Source organism: Podarcis raffonei, chromosome 18 (genome assembly GCF_027172205.1).
Source record: "Podarcis raffonei isolate rPodRaf1 chromosome 18, rPodRaf1.pri, whole genome shotgun sequence".
NCBI classification, from domain to species: Eukaryota; Metazoa; Chordata; class Lepidosauria; order Squamata; family Lacertidae; genus Podarcis; species Podarcis raffonei.
In genome coordinates, this window is record NC_070619.1 from 3,076,704 (window position 1) to 3,092,084 (window position 15,381).

At 44.4% G+C, this 15,381-nt stretch overlaps 1 protein-coding gene across 1 annotated transcript in view; it reads right to left on the reverse strand.

Moving 5' to 3' along the window:
• The window catches only part of CSNK1G2 (casein kinase 1 gamma 2), a 57,681-nt gene that overhangs the window by 17,138 nt on the left and 25,162 nt on the right, over positions 1-15,381 (reverse strand). Inside the window, exons 3-5 of the mRNA XM_053372515.1 lie at positions 3,294-3,334; positions 2,918-2,987; positions 85-233 (exon numbers count right to left, since the gene is read on the reverse strand). Coding sequence (XP_053228490.1) covers positions 85-233; positions 2,918-2,987; positions 3,294-3,334 — 260 coding nt within the window. The remainder of the gene's footprint in view (positions 1-84; positions 234-2,917; positions 2,988-3,293; positions 3,335-15,381) is intronic.

The following is a 15,381-nucleotide window of genomic DNA, read 5'->3' on the forward strand; positions in this document are numbered from 1 at the left end:
TGAGTTGTACTACTTCCTCTACACAGTTGGGGAGTGTTGCACAGGTCATTCCCAAAAAGGGTGTCGTTGTTGTTCTCTGCTCACCAGTTGGATGGCGATCATAAGGACCGTCTTGAGGGTGAAGGTCCGGTCACAGAGGTCAAAGAGGTCCTCCAGGCTGGGCCCCAACAGCTCCAAGACCATCGCGTTGTATTTCCCGCAGGGCCCAAAGTAATAGACCTGAGGTATCCCTTCTGTGGAGAAAAGGGGGAGGCAGTTAAGAGGACAGATCTAGAACTCCTCAAACGAATATCGTAAAGTGGAGTCAGGGACAATTTTGGTTCAGTGCAAGATCAGTTGACTTTCCAGGATACTCCTTGTGGCTGAGAACTTTCTGGTTTTTTGAGCAATCATTATGATGCACGCTTCCTCGTGAGCAGCGCTTGAGATTCACATTTTGCACCTGGCTATCAGCCACCTTGCTAACAAAGGTCCGTATAGTTAAAGCTATGGTTTTCCCAGTAGTGATGTATGGAAGTGAGAGCTGGACCATAAAGAAGGCTGATCGCCGAAGAATGGATGCTTTTGAATTCTGGTGCTGGAGGAGACTCTTGAGAGTCCCGTGGACTTCAAGAAGATCAAACCTCTCCATTCTGAAGGAAATCAGCCCTGAGTGCTCACTGGAAGGACAGATCCTGAAGCTGAGGCTCCAGTACTTTGGCCACCTCATGAGAAGAGAAGACTCCCTGGAAAAGACCCTGATGCTGGGAAAGATGGAGGGCACAAGGAGAAGGGGACGACAGAGGACGAGATGGTGGGACAGTGTTCTCGAAGCTACCAGCATGAGTTTGACTAAACTGGGGGAGGCAGTGGATGACAGGAGGGCCTGGCGTGCTCTGGTCCAGGGGGTCACGAAGAGGCGGACACGACTAAACGACAACAACAATTGGCGACCAAGTGAAGATGCCTGGGCGCCAGGATGGGGATCCTTGGATCTGGACTGTTTTCAAACACCAATACCCCCTCCTGTAGAATTCTCTCCAATATATTTTATCTGCACAATCGGAATGAATTTCAGGAACCAAAATACTTTTTCTGTGAAGCCTGGGAAGGAACAGTGAAGAGCGTTATAGTGAATTGTTGTCATTTGTCTTTAGTTTCCCCACTGCCCTGCTCAGAGTTGGGAAGGATATTCCTATGTTATGAATGGACTGAGTCACCATTACGAAAAAGAGGTCGGAATAGGCCAATAGATAGGCGGACTGTCTTAGGATCAAGTGACTTTTCTTCTTTTAAGTTCTCAAAGTTCTTAACCTGCCTCAAGGTTGTCCTCTGAACTAGCCAGATGTTGAACTGAGAATCCATCACAGTCCATCATTTGGAAAATAAGACTTTAGAGCCATCTTGACCAAAAGGGGCAACGAGACATTCTCTTTTGGCGACTGTAACCCTGGTTCAAGGAGACGTTTGGCACCTAGCTTATTATATATCTGAGTTTATAACGCTGCCTAGATTCAGCCCCCAGGACCACAATGTAAAAATAATGGGCTTTTAAGTCCCATTTTAAAAGTTAAATAGTAATCTCACTAACAACTGAGTTCCATTATCTCAGTGTGTTCCCCAAGTGCTGTTGTGAAAAGGTTAAGGGCTATCAACTCACAGTTTCATTTTTATTGACTTCTTTTATTTGTATTGACTTCTTTCATTTTTACTTACATCTTCTACCTAACAGAATTCACCCACCGCTGGCTGTAACGTAACCTGAGCAGTTTCGTAAGGAGCAATAAAATTACCAACAGAAAGAGAGTGAAAAGTCGGCTTTGAGCTTTAAGAGATCATTAAAATTAGCAGCAGAATTAACGAGAGATTGAAACATGTCAACGTCTGACATGGGTCTGGGTTGACTTGCCTAAGCAAACGTATTTTCGGGGGGAACTGAATTCAGGGAACGTCCCTGCCTGGCGTCGATGAGAAGAACAGCAGCAGAGAGACTGTCAATATTATTAACGCTTAACAAACGCCTTTCTCCGGTGGGAAGGTAAACGGCATTTCCGTGCGCTGCTCTGGTTCCCCAGAAGCGGCTTAGTCATGCTGGCCACATGACCCAGAAGCTGTACGCCGGCTCCCTCGGCCAATAAAGCGAGATGAGCGCCGCAACCCCAGAGTTGTCCGTGACTGGACCTAATGGTCAGGGGTCCCTTTACCTTTTTATATATATAACAAATGTTCATAAATGTACCAAGCAAACACCTACATAAATATATAAACCACATGTCTGAAGCAGCACAGGAAAACAGCCCTGGAACCATTTTGACTCCCAAACTGACCAAATGATTTCTCTGTAAGGTCAAGGAAAATGGAAAAGCCTCCCCATTGTCTTTTCCTTCACAAATCCTGTCTTAAGGGTATGTCTGTGTATGAATAGGGTGAGCCTGTGACCTGGCTCAGGAACTAAGGATTTATCATTACAAAAGACTGGCCAGGCTCCCCAGGGTATCCAATCAAGTAAGCGTTAACAGGTAACCTGCCAGACAGGAGATAAACAATGCACTCAGATTTCTGTTGTAGATCGCCCTTTCTGTGATGCAGGTATGATGCATATGGGGGAGGTCTTGGACTCCAGGGCGGGCAATTTAAAATGTCTATATAAGGGCTGGCACACCTTTGTTCTGGGTCCTCCTCGTCTTCCTGCGTGTGAGGGGGGCACCCTGTTGCAACAGTTCAATAAAGACCAGGCTTACTAGCTGCTTTGCTTCTCAATATTCTCTGGTTGGCCTCTGTTCTTTTCTCCGACCGATGAAGAACCTGCAAAGGACTCTGTAAGGGCTCTTGTGTCCCCCATAAGCGAATAAGGGCAGATTTTCGTTTATTACAGTTTCTTCCGAAGCCCCTCTGGGGAGTGTGTTCTGCACGCAAGACTGGCCAGCCTGCTACCCACCTGCATTTCCCAGCTGTTTGTAGAACCTGTATTCCAGGTGGAGCTGCGGAGCTCTGGACTTGATGGGTTCCTGGAGAGAGGGAGAGAAGAAGGGAGAATGCAGAGCTGGAAAAACCCCTTTATTTTCCGGTGCAAATGGGGCAACATCAGAGTCTTCCTACTCAGACCAGTGGATCATTTATTTCAGCTTCCTGCTCTCACAGTGGCCAACCAGATAATAATAAATAATAATAATAATAATAATAATAATAATAATAATAATATTTTGAAAAACAGTGGTCCCTACCTAAAGATGAGGATGGGGAGAAAGAAGAGACAGGCTCATTTAAAAACAGACAAACCCAGAGAACCAACCTATTATCAGAAGATCACTTACCAACTTGATCGCTACATATTCATTCGTATAGAGGTTCTTCCCTATAAGAAAGGTTTTTAAAAAAGAAAGACAAGAATTTAGTCAAAAAAGGAGAAAATTACACACACACGCAAATCCTAATTTAGGATCTCCACACTAGAAAATTCCATGACAGTTAATCCCAGAATTTTTTGGGTGAAAAAATTCCTGCCTTGCAGAGGGTTGGACTAGATGACTGGAGGACCCTCTTCCGACTGCGTGATTCTTTGTGAGAGACGGATGTCTGCAAAAGATGGTATAAGCCCACTTACGAATGCTTTTTTTAAAAGGGGAATTTACAATTTAAGTGTCACTGTCTGTTTTGATTGCAGTGGTACCTCTGGTTGCGAACGGGATCCGTTCCAGAGGCCCGTTCGCAACATAAAAAGAGTGCAACTCACAGCGGCGCTTCTGCGCATGCGGTCATTTTGCGTTTCTGTGCATGCGCGAGCAGTGAAACCCGGAAGTAACCATTTCCGGTACTTCCGGGTTTCGGCGGTCTGTAACCTGAAAGAACGTAACATGAAGCAGACGTAACATGAGATATGACAGTATAATATTCTGTCCACAAATACATTCATACCTCAGGTTACAGCCACTTCAGGTTGCGTTTTTTCGGGTTACAGAAAGCAGAAACCCGGAAGTACCGGTTACTTCCGGGTTTTGGAGGTTGCGCATGCGCAGAAGCGCTAAATCGTGCTTTGCGCATGCGCAGAAGCACCGAATCCCAGAGAGATCACGTTCGCAACCCGAGCATCCACTGTACCATGGTCCTCCCCCACTTTTTTAACATCCAATAAACAAAAAGTATTCTCTTCCAAACCATGGTTATCAAGTACTAATGTTGGAACCATTGCATCTCTCTCTCTCTCTCTTTCAAAGGAATGAAAAGCCTATTGTACGATAAGGGTGTTGCCATGCATGTACAGAGTGCCTCTCCCCTTGCGGTTCTGAGGAAGTTTTATTATTATTACCATATTTTTCCATGTATAAGACGCCCCCTATTTTTGGAGCCCAAAATTAAGAATTAATTAATCGCAGCATTCCGTGTATAAGACGCCCCACAATTTTAAACTTAAAAAATTGGGGGGGATATAGTCTTATACACGGAAAAATACAGTATTTCATAAACAAGCAGCTTACAAAAGAAGACAAAACAATAAAACCATTGATAAAACATAATGAACAAAATATAATTCAAAACGTTCAAGAAATTAAAATGGACAACAGACTAAAAAACAAATTAAAATACACAGCAGCATTCTAAAGTATCCGACAGGCTTGAATTTGTTCTATTTGTTGTGTTATGTCTCTTGCCCAAGGGAACAACTCTGTTGGTTAGAGCATGGTGCTGATAAATGCCAAAGTCACAGGTTCGATCCCTGTCAGGGACAGCTGCGTATTCCTGTATTGCACCTCTTGCTAATTACATACAAATTAGCTGATATAATGACTAACTTTTAACAATTCAGTACAACTTTTAACCAAGTTGGTTACGCAGTCTATCAAGTGTGAACGATTTGTGAAACGGGCCTTTTTCTTTTTGCTGGCTTTTAATAACCAGGAATGCCAGGATTATCCTACAGTTAATAATTTGTTCGTCACTGAATCACAGAATTGTAAAACTGGAAAGGGAGCCCCAGAGTCATCTAGTCTAACCCCCTGAAATACAGCAATCACATCTAATCACAGAAGGTGGTGGCTGTTCTCAAATGCATTTGAAAATAGCTAAGGAGGAATATTGTCAAAGGCAGATCCTAAAAGCAGTTGAAAAATTCATCTACAGAGGTATCCTATAAAAAAATGTGCAAATTTAATTGAATCGATACTTAAATATACGACTTATCAATAGGTAAAACATACCATGCTAGCGTTGTGCCCAACTAAATCCTGCTCAGATCCATTGAAACTGGGTGGGTGTGACTCAACTCTGGTCCTATGGGTCTACTTAGAGCCAGGACAACCCATAATTTGCAGCACCACCAAAAAAAAACCTCATGGAAGTTTATGGGGAAAGATCTTTCATCACAATGTTTATCGACACTTAACAACCATTCCAAAAAAGATGGTTGAAAATTTAAGCTTTTCAGGACTCGGCTGAACCCTCGTAGACCAAGCTTGATCGCTGAGACTACCTGCAGGAGCGTCGCTGGATCGTTCCCAGGGTTGTTGAGGTTCATTTGACAACAAGGAACCCGAGCCTTTAGTGTTATCAGCCCAGCCCTGCGGAACTCTCTGCCACTTGAGATTCAACTTTTAAACACCTCCTGAAAACCTGTCTATTCTGCCAGGCCTATGTAGGCAGTTAAGAATACATCTTTTCCACAATGGTTAAATGGTGTCTAGGTGGAACTGATGTGTGTTTTAACCACTGTGGGTGTTTTTTTGTATGCTTTTACTGTATTTTTGTTGTAAACTGCTTTTTTATGAAAAAGAAAGTATAAGTATTTTCATATAAATAATCTTTTCAAGATCGTATAAAGTGCAACACGTTCTCCTGATATTCCTAATTCTTTTTTTAAAAAAAGGTTTCCAGTTACTAAATCCAGCTGACATATTTATTCACATTCTGCACCAAGAACACATTAGCATCATCATATTCAATTGCCTTCATAATTTCCTGATTATATCCAGGTTTTCCTTTTCTTGTTCTTCTGCACCTCAGTTTACATAACCCTTGCAAGAGGTAAAGGGTGTGATTGATACCTCTGTTTCATTTGGTCTGTGGCATAATTGCCTTAAAAGTAACTCGTCAGACGCACTGAGTGTTCTGCCTGAAAAAACTCTTGACATCATGGAATATTTTACAATATTTGGTTGTCATCAAACAAAACGGGCATCTAAGGAACTGGTATGCCAGCGCTGCAACCCATAATTGCTTTTCCCCAAACCAAAATTCTTCTCCTTCGTCCAATGTGTGCCCAATTCAGTTATTTAAATAGTTTCCTCCCACCAAGGAAGGCTCCCAAAGTTGATTACAGACCACTTAAAAGAGGAGAGAGAAACAGATCCTGCCTTTGGGGCTTACAATCTAAAAGTACACAGCATGAAAGGAAAATGGATTTGGCAGGAGGAGAAAAGAAGCAAACGCGGGATTAAGATATTTGGCAATTTTTTTAAAAAGATATTTATTAAAATTTCCAATTTTTATACAAACAAAAAGCAAAAAAGTTTAAAAACACATATAGTTCACAATACTTAGTTTTCAATGACATGTTTCCCTGACCTCCTCATACCTCCCCTTCTTGTATTCCAATTCAAATTATTTATTCAGCAAATCCTTATCTCAAAGCATTACAGCTAAAAACCCCTTAATTTCTATCCGACATCACTCAACATTCATTAATTTTACAATATTTCTGTAAATAGTCCTTGAATTTCTTCCAATCTTCTTCCGCTGACTCTTCTCCCTGGTCACGGATTCTGCTCGTCATTTCCGCCAATCCCATGCAGTCAATCATCTTCATCTGCCATTCTTCCAGAGTGGGTAAATCTTGCATCTTCCAGTACTTTGCAATAAGTATTCTTGCTGCTGTTGTAGCGTACATAAAGAAAGTTCTATCCTTTTTTAACACCAACTGGCCGACCATGCCCAAGAGAAAGGCCTCTGGTTTCTTCAAGAAGGTATATTTAAATACCTTTTTCAATTCGTTATAGATCATTTCCCAGAAAGCCTTAATCTTAGGGCACGTCCACCAAAGGTGAAAAAATGTACCTTCATTTTCTTTACATTTCCAACATTTATTATCGGGCAAATGGTAAATTTTTGCAAGCTTGACTGGGGTCATGTACCACCTGTATATCATTTTCATAGTATTTTCTCTTAAGGCATTACATGCCGTAAATTTCATCCCAGTGGTCCACAACTGTTCCCAGTCAGCAAACATAATGTTATGTCCAACATCTTGTGCCCATTTAATCATAGCTGATTTGACAGTCTCATCCTGAGTGTTCCATTTCAGCAGCAAGTTATACATTTTTGACAAAATCTTAGTTTTGGGTTCTAACAGTTCTGTTTCCAATTTAGATTTTTCCACCTGGTAAAAGGGAAGGTGAGAGATTGGTTGCATTATCATCAAATAAACGAAGTGTTCAAATTGGACAGTAAAATTGGCTTTCAGGTGGAAAAATCAAAATTAGAGACTGAACTGTTAGAATCCAGTACTAAGAATTTGTCAAAAATGTACAACTTGCTGCTCAAATGGAATACACAAGATGAAACGGTTAAATCAACTATGATTAAATGGGCTCAGGACATTGGTCATAATATTTTGTTTGCTGATTGGGAAAAGTTGTGGACCACCGGGATGAAGTTTACGGCATGTAATGCCTTAAGAGAGAATATTATGAAAATGATCTATAGGTGGTACATAACCCCAGTCAAGCTTGCAAAGATTTACCATTTGCCTGACAACAAATGTTGGAAATGTAAGGAAAAGGAAGGTACATTCTTTCACCTCTGGTGGACGTGCCCGAAGATTAAGGCATTCTGGGAAATGATCTATAATGAACTGAAAAAGGTATTTAAATATACTTTCCCCAAGAAACCAGAGGCCTTTCTCTTGGGTATTGTCGGCCAGGGGGTGTTAAAGTCAGACATAACTTTCTTTATGTACGCCACAACAGCAGCTAGAATACTTATTGCAAAGTACTGGAAGACACAGGATCTACCCACACTGGAAGAATGGCAGATGAAGGTGATGGACTACATGGGCTTGGCAGAATTGACGAGCAGAATCCGAAACCAGGGAAAAGAAACGGCGGAAGAAGAATGGAAAAAGTTTAAGGACTATTTAAAGAAATATTACAAAATTGATGACAGCTAGAATGATGTTGGACTAAAGTAAATGGTTACTATTAGTAATGGTTAAGACAAGGAGAATAAGGATGATTAGCTTAAATTTATAGCAAAATAAGGGAAGATTTGCTGAACAATTGATTAGAATTTGGAATACAGAAACGGGAGGCATGAGGAAGTCGAAGAAGAAAGGTTTAAGAAATTAGGACATGAAAGGGTACTTGTTTCTTGTTTTGTTTCTTTTTTTGTCTTATGTTTGTTTATGTATGTTTTGTTTGTATGAATATAAAAAATGTTTAATAAAAATATTTAAAAAAAAATAAAAAATAGATTTTTCCACCTGGAAGCCAACTTTCTTATCCAAATTGTAAGCCTCCATTATCTGATAATAATGAAGCCAGTCTTGCACTTTGTTTTTTAGTTTCTCAAAACTCTGCAGTTTCAGTCTATCTCCTTCTTGTTCCAAAATTTCCCAATACTTCAGCCATCTGGCCTCCATATTGAGCTTTTTCTGAGCTTTCGCTTCCATTGGTGACAACCACCTTGGGGTTTTATTTTCCAATAAATCTTTATATCTAATCCAAACATTAAACAATGCTTTCCTAACAATATGGTTTTTAAATGCTTTATGTGCCTTGTCATACCACAAATATGCATGCCACCCAAAAACATTGTTAAAACCTTCTAGATCCAAAATGTCTGTGTTCTCAAGAAGCAGCCAGTCTTTCAACCAGCAGAACGCTGCTGATTCATAGTAAAGTTTAAAGTCTAAAGTCTGCCAGACTTTAAACGATATTTGGCAATTTTACACAAGCCGTGAGCAAGTATTTTGCAGCATCTATTTTGGGGGGGGTGGTGGTCCGTGAAATCCCTTAAACAGAGCTGAGCACAGCACAGCAGAACAACCCCAGACTTAGAAAAAAGAAGCGTGGGAATTTGAAAACATTCCAGTTCAACCCAGGCATTTGATGGTGGAGGAAAGCCTGTTCCTGGAACCCCCCGAGATCATCCAAGGGGAAAATGCTTTTCACTGCAACCTGATTTTGGAATGTCTGCAGACGGCAAATGGCTTTTGCAATGTTTTGAGCATTTTTCGCTTTTATACGGCGTGTCCGCTTGCCCCTGTTGGGCTCCCTGGGGAGGAAGGGGACAATCTAAATCCCATGAACAATAATAACATGTTGTGCTGGGCCCCGGGGGTCACCCGAGAATTGCAGTCCAGGTCCGGTCCAGAATCTGAAGGTCCTGCTGGGAGTCAGTCCGACAGGGCCAAGGAAGGACACGAGGCAGGAAACCAGGCAAGGACAGGTACAGGATCTAGAATACAGTAATGTTGCTCCCGCAACCTGGGACAGGGTCCGACAGCCTTTGATCTTTGTCGGGGTAGCAGCTGGTCCTGATCCCCCAGTGACTCACCTCCCTGTCTCGCCCGAATGTGAGCACTCCTCCTGCGAGTACTCGGGTCTCTCCTTCTCTCAGACCTCAGTCTCTGCAGCTCGGGAGACGTCGGTGGGTGACTAGACCCAGGGGCCGTCTCAGCCTCCCCTGACCCAACTGGTAGTGGAGCAGCTGTAAGTGATGGCCCAGCAGAGGGCAAGGAGGGAATCCCCGCATCTGGAGCCAGGGCAGGCTCAGGCCCCTGACCCGACCCAGCTGGGGTTTGCTGCAGGGGAACCTGTGCAGACTGGGACTCTGCAGGGTCAGGCCCCAGACTTGGTTCAGATGATGCCTGAGGCAAAGGATCCGGTCCAGACCGTGTCTCCTCTGGTTCCGAGTCCAAGCCCAAGACACATGTCCTCCTTCCCCAAGAGGTTCAGAGGGTGGCAACACGAAAGCGGGGCCTTTTTGGTGGTGGCTCCCTGTCTGTGGAATGCTCTCCCCAGAGAGGCTTGCCTGGAGCCTTCATTACATGTCTTTAGGTACCAAGCAAAAGCAGTCCTTTTTTGCCTTTACTTAATCCATGGCCTGTTAAAGCTGGGGGGGGGGTAGTGGTAGGGCTGGGCGATATCTGGTTTCCAACATTGTGATATATCACCAGCTAAACATCGCAATAGACCGATATACTGATATATCACAATGTCTGAAATAAGGATGGAGCTACGTAGAGGCATTGGCTGGCTTCACAGTTTGTTCCACATTATGATTTTTACATAGCGTGCGCGCACACACACACAAACATCACGATTCCATCATACCGTATTTTTCGCACCATAGGACGCACTTTTTCCCCTCCAAAAATGAAGGGGAAATGTGTGTGCGTCCTATGGGGCGAATGCAGGCTTTCGCTGAAGCCTGGAGAGCGAGAGGCATCGGTGCCCACCGACCCCTCTAGCTCTCCAGGCTTCAGGAAGCTATCCGCAAGCCTTGCAAGCCCGGCGGGAGTTCCCGCGGGCTCACAAGGCTTGCGGGCAGCAGCCTGCAGCCCCCGCGAGTGTCCGCAAGCCTTGCGTGCCCGGCGGGAGCGCGCGAGGCTTGGTGCGGCAACCTGTCGCCCGAAGCACGGGGAGCCCTCCGGAGGGCTCTCCGTGCTTCGGGCGAGTGTTCGCAAGCCTTGTGCGCCCGGCGGGAGCTCCCGCCGGGCGCGCAAGACTTGGGGCGGCAGCCTGCAGCCCGAAGCATGCGGAGCCCTCCGGAGGGTGCCCCGTGCTTCGGGCAGGTGTGCGCAAGGCTTGGGGCGGCAGCCGCAGCTGGGGGGGGGGGAATAAATTTTTTTTATTCATTTCCCCCCCCCCCCAAAAAAGAGGTGTGTCCTATGGGCCGGTGCGCCCTATAGAACGAAAAATACGGTATGCGTTTTTAATGTACACCGTCATGGGATTTAAAAGGGGGATATATAAATCAAATAAATTGTAATAATTTATTCAAGGAGATTTATGTCAGGGAGATAAGTTACTATACAACCTTTAGACATCTGAAAGCAGCCCTGTATAGGGAAGTTTTGCAATATTTTATTACGTTTTTATAGATGTTGGAAGCCGCCCAGAGTGGCTGGGGCAATACAGTCAGATGGGTGGGGTATAAAAAATATCATCATCATCATCCATTATTATTGTTGTGGTTATTGTTACTATACCACTCTTCATCAAAAGATCTTAGGGTGGTGTACAACATCAAAACCACATTTTACTAAGCATAGTAATCAAAACATGAAACGAAGCATAGGAATAGACAGCATGGCATATTTTTAAAAATTAAAAAAGATAGTGTATGCACAGTGCAACTAAAAGGCGTCTCCAAGCAGTTTACGTGCTTAAAAAATAAAGTAAAATTAAAAAAATACTTATTAGGCAATTGAAGCTTTTAACGTTTAATAGATTATTGTATTTTAATATTCAGTTGGAAGCCGCCCAGAGCGGCTAGGGAAACCCAGCCAGATGGGCGGGGAAAAATAAATTATTATTATTATTATTATTATTATTATTATTATTATTATTATTGGTATAGGTATTATTGGTATAGGGCTCCATGATCACTGCAGATGGTGACAGCCGCCACGAAATTAAAAGACGCCTGCTCCTTCGGAGAAAGGCGATGGCAAACCTAGACAGCATCTTAAAAAGCAGAGACATCACCTTGCCAACAAAGGTCCAATTAGTTAAAGCTCTGGGTTTTCCCAGTAGTGATGTATGGAAGTGAGAGCTGGACCATAAAGAAATCAGATGGCCGAAGAATTGATGCTTTTGAATTCTGGTGCTGGAGGAGACTCTTGAGAGTCCCATGGACTGCAAGAAGATCCAACCTCTCCATTCTGAAGGAAATCAGCCCTGAGTGCTCACTGGAAGGACAGATCCTGAAGCTGAGGCTCCAAGACTTTGGCCACCTCATGAGAAGAGAAGACTCCCTGGAAAAGACCCTGATGTTGGGAAAGATGGAGGGCACAAGGAGAAGGGGACGACAGAGGGCGAGATGGCTGGACAGTGTTCTCAAAGCTACGAACATGAGTCTGGCCAAACTGTGGGAGGCAGTGGAAGACAGGAGTGCCTGGCGTGCTCTGGTCCAGGGGGTCACGAAGAGGTGGACACGACTAAATGACTAAACAACAACAAATAGGTAAAGGTAAAGGGGTCCCTGACCATTAGGTCCAGTCGTGGCCGACTCTGGGGTTGCAGCGCTCATCTCACTTTATTGGCCGAGGGAGCCGGTGTACAGCTCCCAGGTCATGTGACGAGCATGACTAAGCCGCTTCTGGCGAACCAGAGCAGCGCACGGAAACGCCGTTTACCTTCCCGCCAAAGCAGTACCTATTTATCTACTTGCACTTCGTGCTTTCGAACTGCTAGGTTGACAGGAGCAGGGACCGAGCAACGGGAGCTCACCCTATCACAGGGATTCGAACCACCGACCTTCTGATCGGCAAGTCCTAGGCTCTGTGGTTTAACCCACAGCTCCACCCGCGTCCCTTATTATTGATATACCATGCAATAAATAAGTATACAAATCGTTTTTCAGGGTTACAAAAATAACTGCATAAATACAATTTTTTAATTAAAAAAAAATTCCACATTTTAAAGCAGTGAAATTGATTGATTAATTAGAGGAGCAACAGCTCAGGAACAGCAACTCACACAGAGACGCTCCGCGCAGCCTCCTCTGCTAGAGAGCGGAAGGCTTTGCACGGTCAACAGATGCTTCTCAATGTGTCAAGGGGTGGGGGACAAATTTCCAGTTCTCCGCTGGCCCCATGGAAAGCTGGCAGCCTGTCCCTTTCCGAGCAGAGGGCAAGGAATGCTATGAGGTCACGGTGAAAAAGCCGAACGTTCCTTCGCTGTCCCCCTCAAAACAATTTGTCCTTGTGGCTTTCGTACGTGCAAAGCTCTCCCCTCCACTCTCGCACCTGCTCCCAGACATCAGGGTTTTGCATCCCTCCTGACCTTTCCTGTTCCAGAGGCGTTCCAAGCATTTAATTTAAAAAATAAAAATAAAGGAAATGAAAGAATACGGACCTCGAGGGTCCGATTTCAAGGGCGTCCAACAGAGGGAAGCTTTTGCGCTAGGGCTCATCGCTGCCGCCAAGCGGAAATATGACGTGTGCCCCCTGTCTTCTCCGGAAAGAAATTCCCACGCGGCAAAATAACTTTGCCACATTCGCTTGCCTGCTCGCCCATCCCAATCCGACCCATAAAACAGCCACAGAACCTCTCTGTGTTGCAAAGGATTCTGGGGCACCCGCCAGTTTCTGCCCATTCCTGGGGGGAAAACGGATTTCGGGCGCTTGGCATGGAGGTTTTGGTGATGGTGGTGGACTACAACTCCCATTGTCCTTTGCTATTTTCCCCCACACTGCATGGTGGGAGTTGTAGTCCAGCAGCGCTGGGAGGGGGCCATCTGGTTTGCCACCCGGCCGCTTCCAAGCTGGACTGCTGCAATGCTCTGCCCGTGGGGCCGCCCTTGGAGACAGACTGGAAACAAGCACAAGAGGAGGAGAGAGCAGGTTTTCCAATAAAAAATGGGTGTGGGTGTGTGTTTATAAATAAATAGGACAAAAATATGATGCCCGCACTGTTAGAAACTCAAATCTATAGGCCGGGCAATATAGAAAGGCGGTATGCAAATTAAAAGGGAAATGGAATTAAAAGTACAGGGGTCATAACCTGTATTTGCAACATGCATGACGCCGTCCGTTTGCATAAAGTTTGTTTTGCACAGGGAAAGCAACTATGCTTTCTAAAATATATATATTTTACCATTGTACTGTTGAGAGTGTATTAACTTATGGTCTGTGTGTGTGGTTTGGGAGCTGCACGGTCAGGGAAAAAACAATGCTGTCCAGGGTTGTAAAGACTGCGGAGAGAATAATTGAGTGCACTCTTCCCACCTTAGATCAAATCTATGCTTCCAGGTGCCATAAGAAAGCTGCAGAGATAGCGCAGGATAGTGCGCACCCCGGAAATGATCTCTTTCAGCTTCTGCCTTCTGGAAGAAGGTCCAGGGTTATGAAGACTAGGACTAGCCACCTGAGAAACAGTTTCTATCCAAATGTAATTTTGGTTTTAAACACAGTGTAAGGTAGTCTCTGGGACGCGGGTGGCGCTGTGGGTAAAAGCCTCAGCGCAGGTCGGCGGTTCGAATCCCCGCGGCGGGGTGCGCTCCCATTGTTCGGTCCCAGCGCCTGCCAACCTAGCAGTTCGAAAGCACCCCCAGGTGCAAGTAGATAAATAGGGACCGCTTACTAGCGGGAAGGTAAACGGCGTTTCCGTGTGCTGCGCTGGCTCGCCAGATGCAGCTTTGTCACACTGGCCACGTGACCCGGAAGTGTCTCCGGACAGCGCTGGCCCCCGGCCTCTTGAGTGAGATGGGCACACAACCCCAGAGTCTGTCAAGACTGGCCCGTACGGGCAGGGGTACCTTTACCTTTACCTTTAAGGAGTCTCTAAGGGAGTATATTGCATTTAAAAATGGGGTATCAGAGTTTTTAGGGCGCTAACCAGGTTGGGATAGGAGGCTTGTTGGGTTTTGAATGTTTTAAGTAGATTTTTCAATTTCGTTGTTTTGTATGGGACAATGACAACAAAGATTATCACATCACATCGTGTCTATTTTTTTTTTATTCTTTTATATTGGGATTCCTTTTATTTTGAATTACGGAGGGGACACTCAGGAAGGGGGCAGCCGGAGGTTGGAGGGACCTGCAAGAGAGGCAGGAGAGTATGGTTCTCTCAGGTTGGGTGCAGAGCAGGTACTGGAACCAGAGAATGTAGATTTGGAAGGGACCACAAGGGTCATCTAGTCCAACCCCCTGAGATGCAGGAATCTTTCACCCAACGTGGGGCTCGAACCCACAACCTTGAGATTAAGAGTCTCACACTCTCTTTCTCAATTCTATTTGGACGTATTGCTTTTTATTATCTTTTTATAAACGTGTTAGGATTTTAGTGCTCAATATGTTAAAAACCTTCAAAAAATGGTTAAAAGTAAATAAAAATTATTATTAACGACTACAACTCCTCTGCTCAGTCCTGTGGATGTTTTGCTGGGTCACGTGCGTTTAGTCTTAAGATCTAAAAACTTTTGTAGTAATTTAATTTACGCAGAGACAGCCGTGTTCCTTGCAAACACAGACACCCTTCTGAAAAATCCTACACAATTCCACAGCAGCTGCTACTTCACTGTGTGGAACGCGCCTTTAGTCTAAAAGCTCCAGAAACTTTTGATTCTGTATAAATTTAATTTGCATATGTTCACCGACACCTCCTGACACACACAGATAGAACTCATTTTCTGTAAAATTCAGCTCAATTGACAGTGGGCTGCCTTATTTTAAGGTCTACAAAC